Source organism: Camelina sativa, chromosome 11 (genome assembly GCF_000633955.1).
Source record: "Camelina sativa cultivar DH55 chromosome 11, Cs, whole genome shotgun sequence".
NCBI lineage: Eukaryota > Viridiplantae > Streptophyta > Magnoliopsida > Brassicales > Brassicaceae > Camelina > Camelina sativa.
In genome coordinates, this window is record NC_025695.1 from 14450125 (window position 1) to 14467438 (window position 17314).

The 17314-nt window shown below is 35.4% G+C and overlaps 4 protein-coding genes and 3 pseudogenes across 6 annotated transcripts in view; 5 read left to right on the forward strand and 2 right to left on the reverse strand.

The window, feature by feature from the left end:
- The window catches only part of LOC104723332, a 1540-nt gene extending 1010 nt beyond the window's left edge, over positions 1-530 (reverse strand). The window contains exon 1 of the mRNA XM_010441679.2: positions 86-530. Coding sequence (XP_010439981.1) covers positions 86-482 — 397 coding nt within the window. The 5' untranslated portion in view covers positions 483-530. The remainder of the gene's footprint in view (positions 1-85) is intronic.
- LOC104723333 (bax inhibitor 1) lies at positions 832-2516 on the forward strand. Its single transcript, XM_010441680.2, has 6 exons — positions 832-1006; positions 1287-1434; positions 1524-1614; positions 1718-1904; positions 2001-2156; positions 2253-2516. The coding sequence occupies exons 1-6, from the start codon at positions 896-898 to the stop codon at positions 2304-2306; spliced, it is 747 nt and encodes a 248-aa protein (XP_010439982.1). The 5' UTR covers positions 832-895; the 3' UTR covers positions 2307-2516.
- On the forward strand, positions 2628-5472 carry LOC109127276 (annotated as a pseudogene).
- On the forward strand, positions 4220-4644 carry LOC109127645 (annotated as a pseudogene).
- LOC104723334 (GATA transcription factor 26) lies at positions 8572-11962 on the forward strand. 3 transcript variants are annotated; one of them, XM_010441681.1, is made up of 8 exons: positions 8572-8880; positions 9440-9823; positions 9925-10324; positions 10432-10504; positions 10601-10704; positions 10799-10988; positions 11071-11191; positions 11278-11962. In XM_010441681.1, the coding sequence occupies exons 1-8, from the start codon at positions 8841-8843 to the stop codon at positions 11526-11528; spliced, it is 1563 nt and encodes a 520-aa protein (XP_010439983.1). In that variant the 5' UTR covers positions 8572-8840; the 3' UTR covers positions 11529-11962. The 3 variants fall into 3 exon arrangements, with proteins under 3 accessions (XP_010439983.1, XP_010439985.1, XP_010439984.1); XM_010441683.2 differs by having other exon boundaries at positions 8842-8928; positions 11278-11528; XM_010441682.2 differs by lacking the exon at positions 8572-8880 and adding an exon at positions 8916-8964 and having other exon boundaries at positions 11278-11528.
- Positions 13297-14567, forward strand: LOC109127277 (annotated as a pseudogene).
- LOC104723335 (50S ribosomal protein L19-1, chloroplastic-like) lies at positions 15061-16826 on the reverse strand. Its single transcript, XM_010441684.2, has 5 exons — positions 16674-16826; positions 16275-16595; positions 15958-16044; positions 15734-15867; positions 15061-15401 (listed from the first exon to the last, which is right to left on the reverse strand). The coding sequence occupies exons 1-5, from the start codon at positions 16701-16703 to the stop codon at positions 15293-15295; spliced, it is 681 nt and encodes a 226-aa protein (XP_010439986.1). The 5' UTR covers positions 16704-16826; the 3' UTR covers positions 15061-15292.

Here is a 17314-nt window from a genome sequence, read left to right on the forward strand (position 1 = left end):
AAAAAAAAAAAAAAAAACATAAATTTCAAATTTCGTTTCATTCAACATTATTAATAACCATAAAGGGAGATCAAATCAAACTAACCAGAAACGATTACAGCATCCCAATCTGTTTTTCCATTTTTCTCGAACTGTTTCAGATCCCAAGTTCCATTAATCCACTTCGCATCTTGGAATTTGACAACACTCTCCGTCGTCTTCATCTCTTCTTCGCCTTCGACGGCGCCATCTTTACTGGTGGCGGTTACAGGTGTTGTTGGTTGCGGAGTCTCTTTAACTATCACTGTTACGGGTTCAGGAGCCTCGACCGCGGTGGTGGGACTGGGAGAGGGTGTTCCACTGTCGGAGGAGGAGGAGGAAGAAGCTCGAGTGACGGAGAGGAGAGAGAAGCGGTTAGTGGAGAGGAGAGAGAATGAGAATTTGGGGATGAGATTAGGATTTTGAAGAGATGAAGAAGAGATTGGCGGGGAGAACAACGCCATTGTTTATGATTCGTTCCCTCACAGTTCCTTCTCAGCCAGTGGTTCTAAATAAGCACACAGAGGACGACATGTTATGTTATCGTCGTTGGAAGAGAAAGAGTAACATGTATGTCGTTTCTTTCTCCGAAATGGAAACTACGTAACGTTTTTGTTTTTGCACTCTTGGAAACAAACAACGAAAGTGACTGTTTTCATGGGCTCGTAATAAAAGCCCATCCCAGCCTTTTTGGAACTCCACGTGGACAAGGGTGTAGTTTCGAAATCGTCAGTTGAGGGGTATTATAGTCAAATTACATTCAGTGGATAGGAATTAGATAAATTAATATTGACTTGTTGACTCTCTCTATAAAAATATATAGAAAGTCTCGATTTTGGGGAATCGCATTTTCAATTCTCTCGAAGCAGAAGCAACAATGGAGTCGTTCTCGTCCTTCTTTGACCCTCAGAACCGTAGGAGTTGGAGCTATGATTCTCTCAAGAACCTCCGTCAGATCTCTCCGGCCGTTCAGAATCATCTTACGCGGGTTAGTTTGTTCTTCGGATCTGATTGATTCTCGTCGTCGTTGTTCCTCGAATCGTTATTCGTTATACGATTGATTTGGAACCGTTTCGTGTTTTAAGATTCTGATTGTTTCAATCTTATATGATTTGTTTGCTTCTGTAGATTCGCTTTGTTCTTTGATGGTGAAAATCGAATTGGGATTTTTTTTTTCTTTTTGTTCCTTTGTGTTGGTACTGGTGTAGGTGAAGGGTTGTACTCAGTGTTGTTGATAACTATGTTTCGTTGTGGGAATTAATCTGTAGGTTTATCTGACGTTATGCTGTGCTCTGGTTGCATCTGCATTTGGAGCTTACCTCCATATGCTATGGAATATTGGTGGGCTTCTTACCACTTTCGGATGCTTTGGGAGCATGATGTGGTTGCTTTCCACTCCTCCGTATCAGCAATCATGTGGGTTTTATCTATTTCACTTGTTGTTGTAGATGTTATAAGTTTTACAATCTTGTTTCCTTAACTCTAATTTTTTTACTTTAATGCAGCAAAGAGGCTTTCCCTTCTGTTCGTTTCTGCTGTTCTTCAAGGTGCTTCAGTAGGTCCTTTGATCAAATTAGCCATTGATGTTGACCCAAGGTGAATGTTGCTACTATGCTTTTTTTTTTTTTCCATGTCCTCTTAAGCAATCACAAATCTAATGTCTCTTTGGAGCTGACTGTTGGATGTTTGTGTTTGCCAGCATCCTGATCACTGCATTTGTGGGAACAGCAGTGGCGTTTGTGTGTTTCTCGGTTGCAGCAATGTTGGCAAGGCGTAGAGAGTACCTTTACCTTGGAGCTATGCTTTCTTCTGGTCTGTCCATCCTTATGTGGCTGCAGTTTGCTTCTATGATCTTTGGAGGCTCTGCATCTTTCTTTAAGTTTGAGGTAAACTGTCTTCAATACCCAACAAGGGTACAGTTTTTGTTTGTATGTTCTTCATCGAAATACTGACTTGTGTTTCGTCTACATTATCATTGGCAGCTATATTTTGGACTCTTGATCTTTGTTGGATACATGGTGGTGGACACACAGGAGATAATAGAGAAAGCACACCTTGGTGACATGGACTATGTGAAACATTCTCTGACCCTTTTCACTGATTTTGTTGCTGTCTTTGTTCGAATTCTCATCATCATGGTAAGTGTCTCTCTTTAATCATTGGTCATCTTTAGTAGCACTCCCTATCTATAAGTATAACAACACATCAAATTTTTCCCTTTTTTTTTGGTGCAGTTGAAGAACTCTGCAGATAAGGAAGAAGAGAAGAAGAGGAAAAGAAGAAACTAAAACCACCAGAACAGAATGTTAAATAACCATCCTTTCTTTCCACTTTCCCCTTTGACTCTTGACTTGCTAGTTTATTCGTGGTGACTAATACAACAAACTTTAGATTGTACTTTGTAAATGACTTGTGTACTCTTGTCTGTCTCCTCTTCACTTCTGGATTTGGCTGTTTCCTCTACTGTCTAATGTGAAAATTTTAAGCAAAAGGACAAAGTGATAAGTGTACATGTTTCAAACAGTCTCCTCTCTGCATAGATATTTTAAAGCATCAGGTGTTTCTGTTGCAGATTCAACGCCATTGTTATGGTTTTCTTTGTTTCGTCAGTTCACTCACAGTTTCAGTAAGTGGTTCTTGAATAAAGCCACTGTAAGAGACATGATGTCATCGAAGAGTTAACATGTATGTCGTTTCTTTATTTGAGATATGTGGAACTACGTAAGGTTCTTTCACTTCACACAATCGACTCGACTGACGACTGTATTGAAAAAAACCCATCCCGCCATTTTGGTGGGTTCTGCTGAGGAAATCCACATAGACAAGGGTAGTTCTTGGAACTTGTTAAAAACAGGAACCGTATAAATATGGGAAGTCTCGCATATGAAAGCTCCCTTCTCTGCAGCATAATCAAGCAAAAGCAAGAATGGACTCTCAGAACAGTAGGATTTGGAGCTATTATTAATCTCTCACAAACTTCCGTGACTTCTCTCCCGCCGTTCAGAATCATCTTAAGCGGGTAACGTCTTCGTAAACTTTCAGCAAAGCGTTTGTTTCTTGGAATGAGAGATTCGTACTGAATCATTTCGTTTCAATGCAACAGTTTGTTTCGTAATCTTGTTTCAATTTTTGTATTTTTCTTGGTTCAAAAAACGCAGTTCTTTAAGAGATTTTAATTTATTGGTGTTTCTTGATTCTATGTTCATCGTCGTACGTGTAGGTCTATCTCACGTTATGCTGTGCTCTTCTTGTGTCTGCTTTTGGAGCTTACCTCCATATGCTATATAATACCGGTGGACAAGTCACTACTCTTGGATTCACTGGAACCATGTTCTGGTTGCGCTTCACTCCTTCATATGCATCATTATGGGTGTTTCGTTTCATCACTTAACACTTATTGATTTGACGATGTGCCCTAACTCTAATCTCTTACGATCTTGTTTCCTTCCTTAAACTCTATCCAATGTTTTCTTTTGATGCAGCAAAACGGCTCTCAATTCTGTTTCTATAAGCCCTTCTTAAAGGTGCTTCAGTTGGTCCCGTGATCAAAGTGGTCATTAATTTTGATTCAAGGTGTGATTTCTCTGTTCATATCTTCAAAGAGAAACCCTCTGTACAAGCTTCTAGCTAGGATCTGACACAGTGTTGAATGTTTGTGTTTCCTTCTTTTTACCAGCGTCCTGATCACTGCATTTGTGGGAACAGCAGTAGCATTTGCGTGTTTCTCTGCTGCAGCAATGTTGGCAAGTCGTAGAGATCTTTACCTCGGAGCTTCAATTTCTCGTTGCATGACCATCTTTTGGTTGGTAATAACTGCCTCTAAGATCTTTGGACCTTATGAAAGCTGGTGAGTTTAACAGTTTAACAGTTTTAACAGTTTCAGTTTGGTTAGTTTGGACCTTATAAATTTGCAGTTGTTATTGTACCAATCCACCATATACTACCTTAACCCGGTTTGGGTGAAATGAAAATTATTAGCTTCACATCTTCGGTTTCAAAACTTAAACAAACAAACACTACATTTACACAAGTCAACTCAAATTAATGTAACAAAGTTTAATACATCAAACTTAAACATGAGTTACATATTGAAACTACATTTACAACTGATATGTTACTCTTCCGTTTATGAAATAGAATCTTGTTTCCTGATCCTATAAATTCTGATTTTCTTGTAATCCCAAAACCATCCCAAGCATCTAAGTCTAAAACAAAACCAAAAAGAAAGAAAAGGAAAGGTTGAATAATAACAAGAAAGATGGCAAGCAAAACTGTTGTCTCAATCTTCTTAATTGTTTCCCTATGTTCTGCCACTTTTGCCACTCAAGGAGTAGCTCAAATGCTTCCAGGACTTTTCACACCGGGCTCACCTATTGATCTTGAAAAATGTTGGTCGTCTCTCTTCAGTGTTGAAGGATGTGTGCTCGAGATCGCCAAATCAATTTTCTCCGGAAAATTCGAATCGCATGTTGCAAAGCGTTTTCGACCTTAGATGCCAACTGTTGGCCTCATATGTTTCCGTTGAACCCGTTATTCCCTCCTCTCCTCAAGGATAACTGCGCTCGCATTGTTCCCAACTCCCCTCCACACAACTAAGAGCAAGAATGATTGATGGTCTACACTTTTAAATTAGTCGGTAACTCCAAATTAAAGTCTAATAAGTTTCAATGTTATTTTTTATTAGCAAAATCAAAATGTGAACGCTTATCTTATCTTAGGTATGCTCTCTATAGGTTTTCTCAATAAAGTAATTTTTTTAGCAAAATCCATACAAAAGTTTCCTTATTTATCACTCTTGTCTATGTGTCTTGGTCACACAACTCACAAATATATGAGTAGAGTAGTGATGAAAATGGTTTATAAAGTCTTATCTCATAATTCAATAACCTATCTTAACCATCTCCTATAGATCCCAAACATTGGTTATTTCCGGTCTGTACCGAAATAGTAAGCGAGCGTTTTAACGTTATCCAGAACGAAGAAGGAAGCTTTTGCTTAAGAGTCATGCCGATCGATGCTCTTTCGACAGTTTAACAGTTTGGTGAGTTTCTGCATTTTTCTTCATGTTTGAGGTAAAGATTTAAACTTCAAGAGGGAAGGAGAGAATTGTATGTTCATTCTAGACAAAACTTGTTTGTATATATATTAACTTACATTCTCATTTTGCAGCAATACCTTGGACTCTTTCTCTTTGTCGGATACATAGTGGTGGACACACAGATAATAATCGAGAAAGCACACCGTGGTGATATATATGGACTATGTGCAACATTCTTTTACCTTTTTCACTGACTTAGCTTCTCTGTTTGCTCGAATTATCGTCCTCAACATGGTAAGTTCTTCTCTTAGTTTCATTGTTATCTATAATTAATGGCTCTTTAAATAACAGCACACTCCAATTTCTTTCTTTGGTGCATGCAGTTTAAGAAGATGAAGAAAATAAGAAAAAACTGAAACTGAAAATCATCAAAGCAAATTGCTCTTTCCAGTTCTCTTGACTACTTTCTCGGTATCATAGTAAATACATTAAACTCCATATTGTGTAAATGAGTTTGGATTGTTTCCTTTACTGTCTAATATCAGAATTTTAACAAAAGTGACAAATTAGGAGAAAGGGTACATGTTTCAAGAACTATTCCTATGTAATGTCTTGGGGCAGACAGAGCTTATGTTATATTTTGGATGGTTTAAATTGGGTACACAATCTGATCTATATTATTATAGTTTTGAGTGGAAATAAAGATATTAGGTAGAATACTATAATGTGACCACACTTTTGTCTACCTTAAATTTTGAAGATGCAAAAGTGATTACTACTAAATTATATAAGGTTGATGGACATTGTTGCCGTAGTAGACTAGTAGTTGTGTTGCTATTAAGCGTATGAAAATGAAAATGAAAATTTGTGAGATTTGTAAAGCACGACTGGGGCATGACTTTTTTTTGTGTCTTTTACATCTAATCGCACTCCAAATTCTCAGCCGTTCGATCATCCCTCCATCATTTTGCCTACACCTCTCACACCATTTCATTATTACATTACCATCGTTTTTATATAAAAGAAAGAAAAAAAAAATTAGATCAGAGATGTGATTGGCATCTAAATTTCTCTGGTTACTCTTATTTTAAAATTTGGTAAGACTTACTCTCCAATTCAATCTCTGACACACATATTCTTCAATGTTTCGTAACTAATGCTCCATAACTTTACCTATCACATTGGGATACATCATACATATTCCACAAAAGAAAAATTCATTGTATTTACAGTGTTTAAGATAATTTTTTTTTACATAATGTGTTATATCTCAAAGTCAAAACTCAGTGATTTAACTTTGTTTCGGTTTATTTCTTACGTTGAAATTTGTGTTGTTTATTAGTACATTAAACTATTTATGAAATCAAAAAGGAAATAAACTAGTAAAGATCTTAAATACAAAACCATAGTACTAAAATGAAAAAGAAATCTGAATATTATAATGAATCCACACGTATAATGTATATGTATGGTGTTGTTGGTCTCGCTTTAGTTCCTTAATCACATTCACAAATCACCAAAGATAATAAATAAAAAAAAGTAGGACCCAAATGGTTTGAATATCATCTTTTACTAAATCAAACGGTGGAGAGAGGAGTTGTGTCCATGATCGTCATGGTGGACGGTGACTTTACATACCATTTCTTTCTATTCTTTTCTAACTTTGTTTCTGTGACAAAATAAAAATAAAAATAAAAATGTATCGATAATTTTTAGTCCTTACTTGTTAAAAATAAATCCCACTTAGCTTAAATATAGTTTTTTACCAGCATCATATTCGTCACACATCTATAAGAATAAGCCAAAAACACTTAATCTCTTTATACAGTCGTTGACAAAAGAAGGCATGAAAATCTACCTCTCGACTCTCGTTATGCTATATACACCCTCGTAGTCACATTATTTTTCTTGCACATACTTATATTATATAGGGTAATATTAGTAGATAGCATAAATATAAAGTAAAATAAAGAAAATACTATAACAACATCTTTTATAAGAAAATACTATAGGATTCATGTTTTTGGAGTAAAAAGACATAAATATTCTTTTTTGTTTTAGTGTTAGATAGAAAAAGTGAAAAATTTGGTGAAATTTTTTAAAAATAGCATGTAATATTTATATTTTACATGTTATATTGAACTAAATAGCGTTAAATTGTAAACTCAAACCGACATATAATTTCGTTTTAATTGTAAAATCTAAATCCTAACCATCTCATTTGTGAATCCAAACCGACATATAATTTTTTTCTAATTGTAAAATCTAAACCCTAACCATTTCATTTGTGAACCCAAACCGACATATAATTTCGTTCTAATTGTAAAATCTAAACCCTAACCATTTCATTTGTGAACATAAACCGACATATAATTTCGTTTAAAAAAATGACATAATATTTAAACAAATAACATGTAATATATAAAATGAGTACAAGTGTAGCTGTTTTAGATATTTTTTTTTAGAGCTAAACAAAACAAAGACTAATATTTTTTTTTTTTTTATCTACATATAATTTTTTTTTGTTCAAACTTATCTATATATATACATGAAAATATAATTGATAAAGAGTGTATGTATATAACATACTAACATTTTTCCATGGAGTTAATAATTTTAGTGAAAAAATTAGCTTTACTAACCAATTGCCTTTTCTTTTCGTCCTCATTATTTTGTTCTTATGATAGTCATTAATAGTTAATTGTCGTTATTATATATTCGTTGGAAATATCAATAGAAAAAAACAAAAGAAAGAAAAGTCTATAGTCAAACAACAAGAGGAAGGAACCATAAGGCAGGCATAAGCAATAATATTCCTCCTCCTACCCAAAAAAAACTAATAATTAACCTTCTTCATTCATTCATCATGTTATTAAATCTCATAGATCTTGTTTATCTAACTAATGCAACTTTTTCTTTCTTTCTGAAATGAATCTCAAAGTTTATGAAAGGGAAGCTGAAACATTTACTTCATTAATAACAATAGAAAAAAAAAATGAAATGAAAGTGGCCATTTTATGTCGACGAAAAAAGCCATTTTTATTTTCTAAAATGAAACAGAAAGGAGGAATTTTTATTTTATTTTATTTTTTTAAAATGAAAGGAAGCTGAAGCAAATTACTTCATTGTTACATAATAATAATGCAAAACAAAGCAAAGGAACAAAAACAATTAAAAATAAAAATACAACAAAGAAGCCATTTTTTTTAATGTAAACACAAACAGTTTCTCGCTCTAAACCCTCAGAGTTTCTCTCTCTCTCTCTCTTCTTCCTTTTTTTTTTTTTTTGTTTCTCACAAAGCCATTTATTAGATTCCTCTTTCTCTCAATTAGTCTCTCTTCTCTTTTCTATTGGATTGTATATTAAGACTGATAGCTCAAGGAACCCAAAACCAAACCAAAGAAAAACAAAAGAGAAAACAAAAGGATAACAAAAATTATCTTCTTCTCTTTTTCTTGCTTTGATTTTTTCAATATTCATAAAACTTTTTTTTGGAGTTTTTATAATTTTATTCTTGAGAATTTTCTCATAAGATTTTTTTCTGGGTTCAATTTGCAGAAGAAGAAAAAACATAACTTTTTGTTTTCTGGGTTCTTTATAGTTTACTAAATAGTACTTCTGGTTTGTATATTCCAATTATAGTTCAATATTAAACACAAATTTTATAAACTAAAACTTCTTTCCAAAAAAAAAAAAAAATCTCTTCTTGAAAGTCTATAAAAGTTGCAACTTTGCTCTCAAAATAACTTTTCATTTTTGAAAAAAAAAAACAAAAGAGAGATTATGGGAAAGCAAGGACCTTGCTACCACTGTGGAGTTACAAGTGAGTGTCTCCAATTTCAGTTTGATGCAGATGGATGAGAAAAACTTTGTATGAATATATTCAACTTTTTTTTTTTTTTTCTGGGTGAGATGCCCTTTTCTTCTGGGATATGATTTGGATTACATGTTTTTATATGCTTTTTGTGTTACAAATTGTAAAAATCATTGGAGTGATGCATCAAAGACTTCCTTGAGTCAAGAATATGAATGAGCATTTGAGAATTTTGTTCCTTTTTGGTTTGTTTCTTGTTGAAATGATCTTTAAGAACAAAATTTTTGTCTATGTTTGTGAGTTTCTTGTGTTGTTGTTTTCATTATGATTTGTATCAATGGATTAGACAAGAAAGACATGATCTTGGGATCTGAATTTTGTTCTTTTTGATGAACAAAGACTTCAGGATGTTTGGTATTTGAGATCATTGTTCTCTTGATTGATTTGGAGTTTGAATTTTCAGTACAAGTGTCATTCCAAGTGTTGTTTAATGAAGAACTCTTATGTTGTCTTGATTTCTAAGCTCCAATTGCAAATTTGTGACCTTTTGTTTCTTCCATTGAAACAGACACACCTCTGTGGCGAAACGGGCCACCCGAGAAGCCGGTATTGTGCAATGCTTGTGGATCGCGTTGGAGAACAAAGGGAACACTTGTGAACTATACACCTCTTCATTCTCGTGCTGATGGTGACGAGAGTGATGATCACCACAGGTTTCAAAGAATGAAGAGCATTTCTTTAAGCTTTAAGAACAAAGAGACAAAGATGCTCAAGCGGAAAGCAATTCAAGATAACAACATCGTTATTAAAAGACCTGCCTTGGAATTCAATTATGGTTTGAAGAAGGCTGTGATAGAGGAGGATGCTAGTAATAGATCGAGTTCTGGTTCGGCTGTATCTAACTCTGAGAGCTGTGCACAGTTTAGCAGTGCAGATGGGAGTGAGTTAACAGGTTTTGATTACTTACCTTGTTCTTCGGTTCTAGCGTCAATTTGGGATTTGAGAAAAAAGCAGCTCCTTAGTGTCCATGTGAACTTTGTTTTTTTCTTTCAGGTCCATCTCAATCTAATGCGTGGGACACAACTGTTCCTTGTAAGAGGAGGACGTGTGTGGGCCGTCCAAAGTCCTCTTCTGTTGAAAAGCTGACAAAGGACCTTTACAATATTCTACAAGAGCAGCAATCGTCGTGTCTCTCAGTTTCATCAGAGGAAGATCTTCTTTTTGAGAATGAAATGTCAATGGTCTCTGTTGAGATTGGACATGGGAGTATTCTGATGAAGAATCCCCACTCGTTTGCTCGAGAAGAGGAGTCTGAATCCAGCTCACTCTCTTCTATTGAGAACAAGTCTTCCATCAGTGAAGCATACTCACATTCCGTGAAGCGTGTTGAGATTGGAGCAGAGAGAGGTTCATATTATGGTGGACAAGCAATAAAGCAAGAACAATTCAGGAGGTAAAATATTCTTAATGAGTTAACGTATCATCAAGGTGTTCTATACATTAGCTCGCAATTTAGTCAAGCAAGATGAATAATATGGATCCTCTTTTGATTGTTGGCAGAACCAAGTCTCAAACTGAAAGAGTGCATGTCCTGGGGAGCCATGGTTCACCACTTTGTAGCATAGATTTGAAGGTGATTTCCAAGAAACTCTCACCAAGTCTGTTCAATAAGTTGAAGTAAAAATAAAGGACTCTGGGACTAGGCTTACAACAATAAACTTTATTGCAGGATGTTTTCAACTTTGATGAGTTCATCAAACAATTCACAGAGGAAGAACAAAAGAAACTGATGAAATTGCTTCCTCAGATTGACTCTGATAACCTTCCTGATAGGTTCAAACTCCATTGCATTTAAAAGAAACTGATGAAATTGCTTCCTCAGATTGACCCAACAAAATTTCTAATCTGTTGTAGTTTTCCATTGCAGCCTCAGAATGATGTTTGAAAGTGCTCAGTTCAAGGACAACTTCTCTTTGTTTCAACAGCTCATTGCTGATGGTGTCTTTGATATGTCTTCTTCCTCTGGGGCAAAACCTGAAGACATCAGGACTTTTAAAAAGCTTGCTTTGACTGATTTGAACAAATCTACTTTGGTGGAAAGCTATTACCTCCTCAAGGTTCGGCGTACTCTTCTTATTGAAACATGCACTGGCATATTAATAACTTTTGTCTAGAGATTCACCCGATATGTGACTGCAGGAACGAGTAAAAGAGACCGGGAATTGTGTTGCTACAACTTCAAAAAGCTCAAACCCAAATGTACATAAGAATATTGTAACCATTAAGAGGCGATGTGAAGACCAAACCCAATTAAAGTCAGGTCAGTCTTAAGGACCATTTGGATCAGCCTTGTTGATTCTGCAATCAATCTTTATGGTTTGTTGATTTTTCTTGTTTTGGTCACAGAGTCAAGGGGGCTAATGAGGAGCCCCAAAAGGGTTATAAAGATGAAAGCAAGCCATGAAAGCAAAGTTTTGACAGAGAACAATGTCTCATGCTTCAACCCAAGAAGCTTGGCTTCTGTGTTTGCACAAGAAGGTGGTGGCTCTGCAGTGTTTGGCTATGAAGGTAATTGCAGTTCCGATCAAGATCTCCTTCTTCTGGACTTGCCATCAAACGGTTCTTTTCCTCAAGCAGAGCTGCTTCACCAAATTTAAGAGGTCAAAGCTTCTTCAGACCTCATTGTGCTTCTCAGAGCTAAAGCAATGATTTTTAAGCTCTCTTGGTTGATGAGAGAGACTCTTAGGCTTTCTGAGAGAACGACCAAATGAGGTTTCTGGTATAGAAACTGGAATTTGCAAACATAAAAAGAAGATTTTTATTTTTACTCTTGGGCTTCTCTTTGGGTGGTTAAGTTCATAATACATATATAAATATATTACACATACATGAAGCCTCTTCTCTTGCATCTCTTTCAGTGGCCCTTTTTACTCTAAAGTTCCTTTTTCTTTTGGTTTCTTTTCTTGTACTTTTGATTGCTACTGGCTACTGCATCTTTTTTTTTGTATAGGATGAAAAAGATACTGTAATAGCATGTTAACCTCCTCAAATGCAGAAAATGGAGTAAATAAGCAATGTATTAGATTTTTGAGATTAGTGCAAATAGAGTCGTCCAAACTAGAAAGAAAAAAACACCTCTTCCTTCTTTTTTTTGTGTGTGTGAAAAGATTAAATAGAAGTTTTTACTCATTTTTCTACCACTTGAATTACAATAAATTTTCAATTTTAACACTTATAAATTTCTACTTTAGCATAGTTAAGATGTTTTATTTGTTGTCAAACATGTTTGGATTGATTACAGATGAAGTTGTTACGAATTGATAAAAAATCATTAATATTGAACTTGCATGCGTCTCTAAATATATAATTGAGTTTATTGAAAATTGGCAGTTTCTCTTTAGCATATTAAAAAAAGAACTTCTCAAAAATAGCACCAAAATAAGTTTTTTTTTCAAATTTAGCACAACATCTCTAAAATTTAAAAAATAACACCAATTAATCTTTCAAAATTAAATCCTAAATTCAAAATACTAAACCCTACCCCTCAAAACTACATACCCTAAATGTGAAATTGAGAACCCAAACCTAAAAAAATAAATTCTAAAAATTAATTTTAAATATTTTAATGTGTTAAATAGTGCTATTTTTGGAAATTTATGGAATGTGTGATATAGTTGTCCATAAAACTTGTTTTAGTGCTATTTTAGGATATTTCTCTTAAAGAAATATAGTTTATTAAATGTTGGACTTAAACAGTTTAAGATATATATATATATATATATATATTCAGATATATTAATAACAGTTGTATATAATCGGATTAGTCTATTGTTATTTAAAATTTTTAATCTTTTTCTACAAAATGATAAAGAATAAGGAAAAATATACAAATGTAAATTTAATTAGAGTTTTCTTTTGATAACTAATTAGAATTTTTGCTGTATTTTTTTAAAAAAACATCCCTTCATCATTTCACAGGCTATATAAGTATATAACTTTAGTATGATATAATTGATATTACTAGAAAAAATATTGTGTCACTAAAATGATATTCCAACATATAGTATGATTTCGACCCAAAATTATCACAGTTATGAGTATGACTAACCAGAAACGATGGCAAGCTTTTCAGTATTTTGCTAGAAAAGTTTTACACAAGCTACTTTGAAGATTTAAAAAAAAAAAGATGCGAAAAGGACAATTTAGTTGTAGGAATAACTTTTCCATTTTTATATCTCTATTTTGAAGATATTGTTACATAAAAAAATAGGAATAGCTTTCCCATTATTATGTTTCTATTTTGAAGATATATTTATGTTTCAAGTTTCCAACATAAAAAAAAATATATTTACAAGGAAAAAACAAGGAAATAGTTTAACAACCAAATACCTCTTGCGTGTGAAACAAGTTTTTAAATTTTGAGCAATGTGCCAAAGCTACAAGAGCCCTAATCGGCTTCCGGTGATTCCCAAGTGGTCGGAGCTTTGTCTGGAATTGTTACGATGTATTTTCGAACGGTTGATTTTAACAAATTCTTAATCGAGCATAATCAGTTTGTAGGTCATGGAACTCTGCTTCGAGAGGGTGCGTCCCCAAACGAAATCAGATCCCGTGGCTGATACTCTTCCGTCGGGAGAATGAATCCAATAATAGCAATAGCTGTGTGTTATTCGTTCCAGATGATAAAGACAAAGTTTACAAGACTCGAGATTTTGGTGTTGACTTTGCACATAGTCTTTGTCTTGCGACTTACGGTAGCTGGTTCTTTNTTTTTTTTTTTTTTGATAGACCCGATCGGCTGATCCGGTCAGCCTTGGGGGGAATGACCAAAGTGCTACCATGTGGACTCGTCGCCAACACCTAGATATTGGGCTACCACACTGCCTAACCCAAGTTTGGAATGCTTTCCGACTAATGCCCGAGGGTAATCATGCCGCCTGCATTTCTGACTACTAGGTAAACCAAGTGGGCCAAGGCCCACCTGACAGACTTCCCAACAAAGTGTTGATAACAACAACAGAGGAGGATCGAACTTGGGTATGGGAGTTTCACCCTTTCCCCACGCTGGTCCTACCACTCGCCCACCACTTCTTGGGCATTGCAGCAGAGGAGGATCGAACTTGGGTATGGTAGCTGGTTCTTAATGTTTGATGATCTTTGCAATGATCTCTACATTCTCAATCCCTTGACTTTAGAGAGGATTGATCTACCACATTCACCCTCCCATTTTTCTCCTGAATCTAAAACGATGCAACATAGCTTGTCTCTTGATAGACGACACAAGCAAATATTACCTAGTTGTTTGGATCGTGGATCGCAGTATGATGTTTACCAAGAAAGGTGATAATATTTGGCGAGACGTTTACCTTAGATGCCCTCCATTGTGTAAGCAAATTGCCTATAGTCCCAAAGATAGCAAGGTCTACACTTGTTCTCGTTTTAATGATTTCCATTTTTGGGATTTCTCTAGTGATATACCACGCAAAGATGAGTATGCTTTCAGTAGTCTTTGTGATCAATACTACACTCTGGACCAAAAGGACTGTTGGCACGGGTCGTGGATACAGATTACAACAACAGTACGTGGAAAAATTCTGCGTGTAAGCTGGATAACTTTTGAAACTTTGCCTCAATGTGTTTTCTCATCCATGCTCTTCTCTGATGCTTGATGGTTCTTACCTGGATTCACATGTTAACTAGAGTTGTTTCCGCCTCGTGTTCCAAAGTATTTTACTACTAATCTCTTGCTTTTACTTTGTCCTTTGATCGTTAGTTTATTTGTGAATATATGCATCTGTTTTGTTGTCAGTCTCTACACATATCACTTACATATTTCAGTTTTCTTATTCTGTTACCAGTAGTAATTGGCTAGAACTTCGATGATACAGGTTTTACAAAATAATAATTCAATTACTATGATTCAAATCTCATTAGGAGGTAAAGAAAAACATACAAATCATAATGGACAATTGGACATCAACCACACCGGAAGGCAGTAATTACCTATAATGATTTATTCAATGAGACAAATTAGGGTAATACACCAATAAAAAGATGGGTTCCAGTTCCACCTTCACAAGATCAAAATCAAGATTCTGTTTTTGTTCCTGAAGACCCTCAAGAGTCAACACCCACCAAACAAACATATGCAAAGAACACAGAATCATTCATACATATTTACTAATAAAGTATCCTAAATCCTAAAAGATCATCATATATATCACTCATCATCAAATAAGGACCAGGTCTACATTTATCAACGGAAAGTTCAACAAATCTTTGATTTAATTTCTCGCAAGAGTGTGCGCAGGCAAATGACTTACAGGCTCAAGAAGAAAGAAAAAATTCTTACAAAAACAGAGCACAAAGCGGAAGATTACTACTACCTCTGGAGGTCAAACACAGCACGGTTGATGGCTGTTCACTTGAAAGTGGACAAACGAGGAAGCTTGTCCCTCAGATAGTAAAGCCTTGCTCTTCTCACTTTTCTGTGACTCATCACTTTTATCTCTTTGATGTTGGGAGAGTATCTGTCAAATATCAAAAGATTAGGAGAATCAACACATACCAAACACTTTTCTTAATTCCCACAAAAGGTTCCCGAGACTCGTATTTTATACAGTAGAATGAAAGATTAAAAACATGAGCAGACATGATAGTTGTCATAATGACTTAGATTGCCATAACTGGGAAGGTGGAACAGCAACTAAAGACTTATTAAAGTAAACTTACACAGAATCTAATTAATATTCAGGGACTTTATGTAAGAAATTAAAAAAGTATAACTCAGTATCTATGTATAAACTTGGATTTATTGAAAAGCCATGAGTCAACTTAATTGGAGAGGGGAAAAAAAACTCACATGGGAAAAACGATTTCAACACCGATACCCGCTATGATTCTCCGAATACGAATGGTAGTGTGTATGCCAGCGTTTTGTCTCGACATCACTATGCCTTTGTAGATAGATAGCCTACGTCTGTTCTCAGGAACTTCCTGTAAAGCCAAACACCATATTCCACCAATATCAAAAAAGCATCGAGTCAATTCATAACATAGACACTTCGAAAAACATCAACAACTTACCAATTTGATATCTACAATATCTCCTGTCCTGATTTCTGGAACAGGCCTCACTTTCTCTGAAACCTCAATTGCTTTCTTGTTCAGAATCTACACAAACAACAGATGATGACACTGAATCTCTCCAATTCCGGTAAGGTAAACTACAACAAATCAACAAAGCAAGTCCCTCAACTCAACATCTAACACTATTTTCACCCAATTCTCTTCTAACATTTATCAACTATCCAATGTGTACACAGAGACTTACTGATTCCTTGTCAAATAGTTAGTAAACACTCATAATTTAAGCTACTGATAACGAAAAAGAGTTCACTTACCCCCATGACGTCTCCGAGCTTGATCCTAGGTTTTCTCATAGGTTTAGCTTCACCAACTTCGACCACCTCTTCTACATTCCCTTCCGTATCAACAATTCCATCAACAGCAGCTTCTTCAGGTTCAGCTTCAGCGTTATCTTCAGCTCTAACGATAAACTCCTTTCTCACCCTAGTATCGAGAGAGAACCCAAATTTCGAACCGGAATGATTCAGAGAAAGCCTAGAAAACGAAGAATCCATTGATGGTGCGCATGATAGAAACGTAGAAAACCCTAATTTCTTCGATGATTGCGTAGGGTTTCTCGCTATCATATGCAATGCCTGAATCCACACAAATCAATTAACTGAAAACGCCAAATACAATTACGAATTCCAAAAGCTTTCGTATGATAAATATACCTGAGGAAGACGATTAAAGCTCGTCGCCATAGCTGTGTGTGTACTTCTCAGTCACTCGGAGAAATGGAGGGAAGCTAGTAACAAAGAAGAGCCTTATCTCCTTATTGCTCTTGGCACGCGTGAGTGTGGTCATCGCACGTGTGTATTGTTTTATGGGCCTTTATAGTGGGCCTATAATATCCTATTATATAATAGTATATAGTACTATGATTTTATAAAGGGAAATATCTAATTAACAGGCGGCGACTAATATTATATGGGAATTGACCCGACCCAGCAGGGATGCTAAAATGATGATGATGCTTACGTGCACCTATATAATATATTTGGCCCACCAGCACCACGTCGGTCACGCGCCGTCGCTTCAAGCGTACCAAAGTGGTCAACGTGGCGTGACAACTGTTGTTCTGCCTTTTGGCTCTACCGTAAATGGGTGGACACGTGTCACATCCTCGCAGTTCGCGCCGTGTTCCATGATTCTTCTACCTATCTATCTCTCTCTCTCTCTATCTATCTGTCTCTCCCTCCCTCCCGCCAACCTCTCTCTCCCTCTGGTCTCTCTTTCTCTCTCAATCAAAAATTAAATTCGTGATTCTGATTTCTCAAAAACACTAATCCATGGATTTGTGTATTTGATTTTT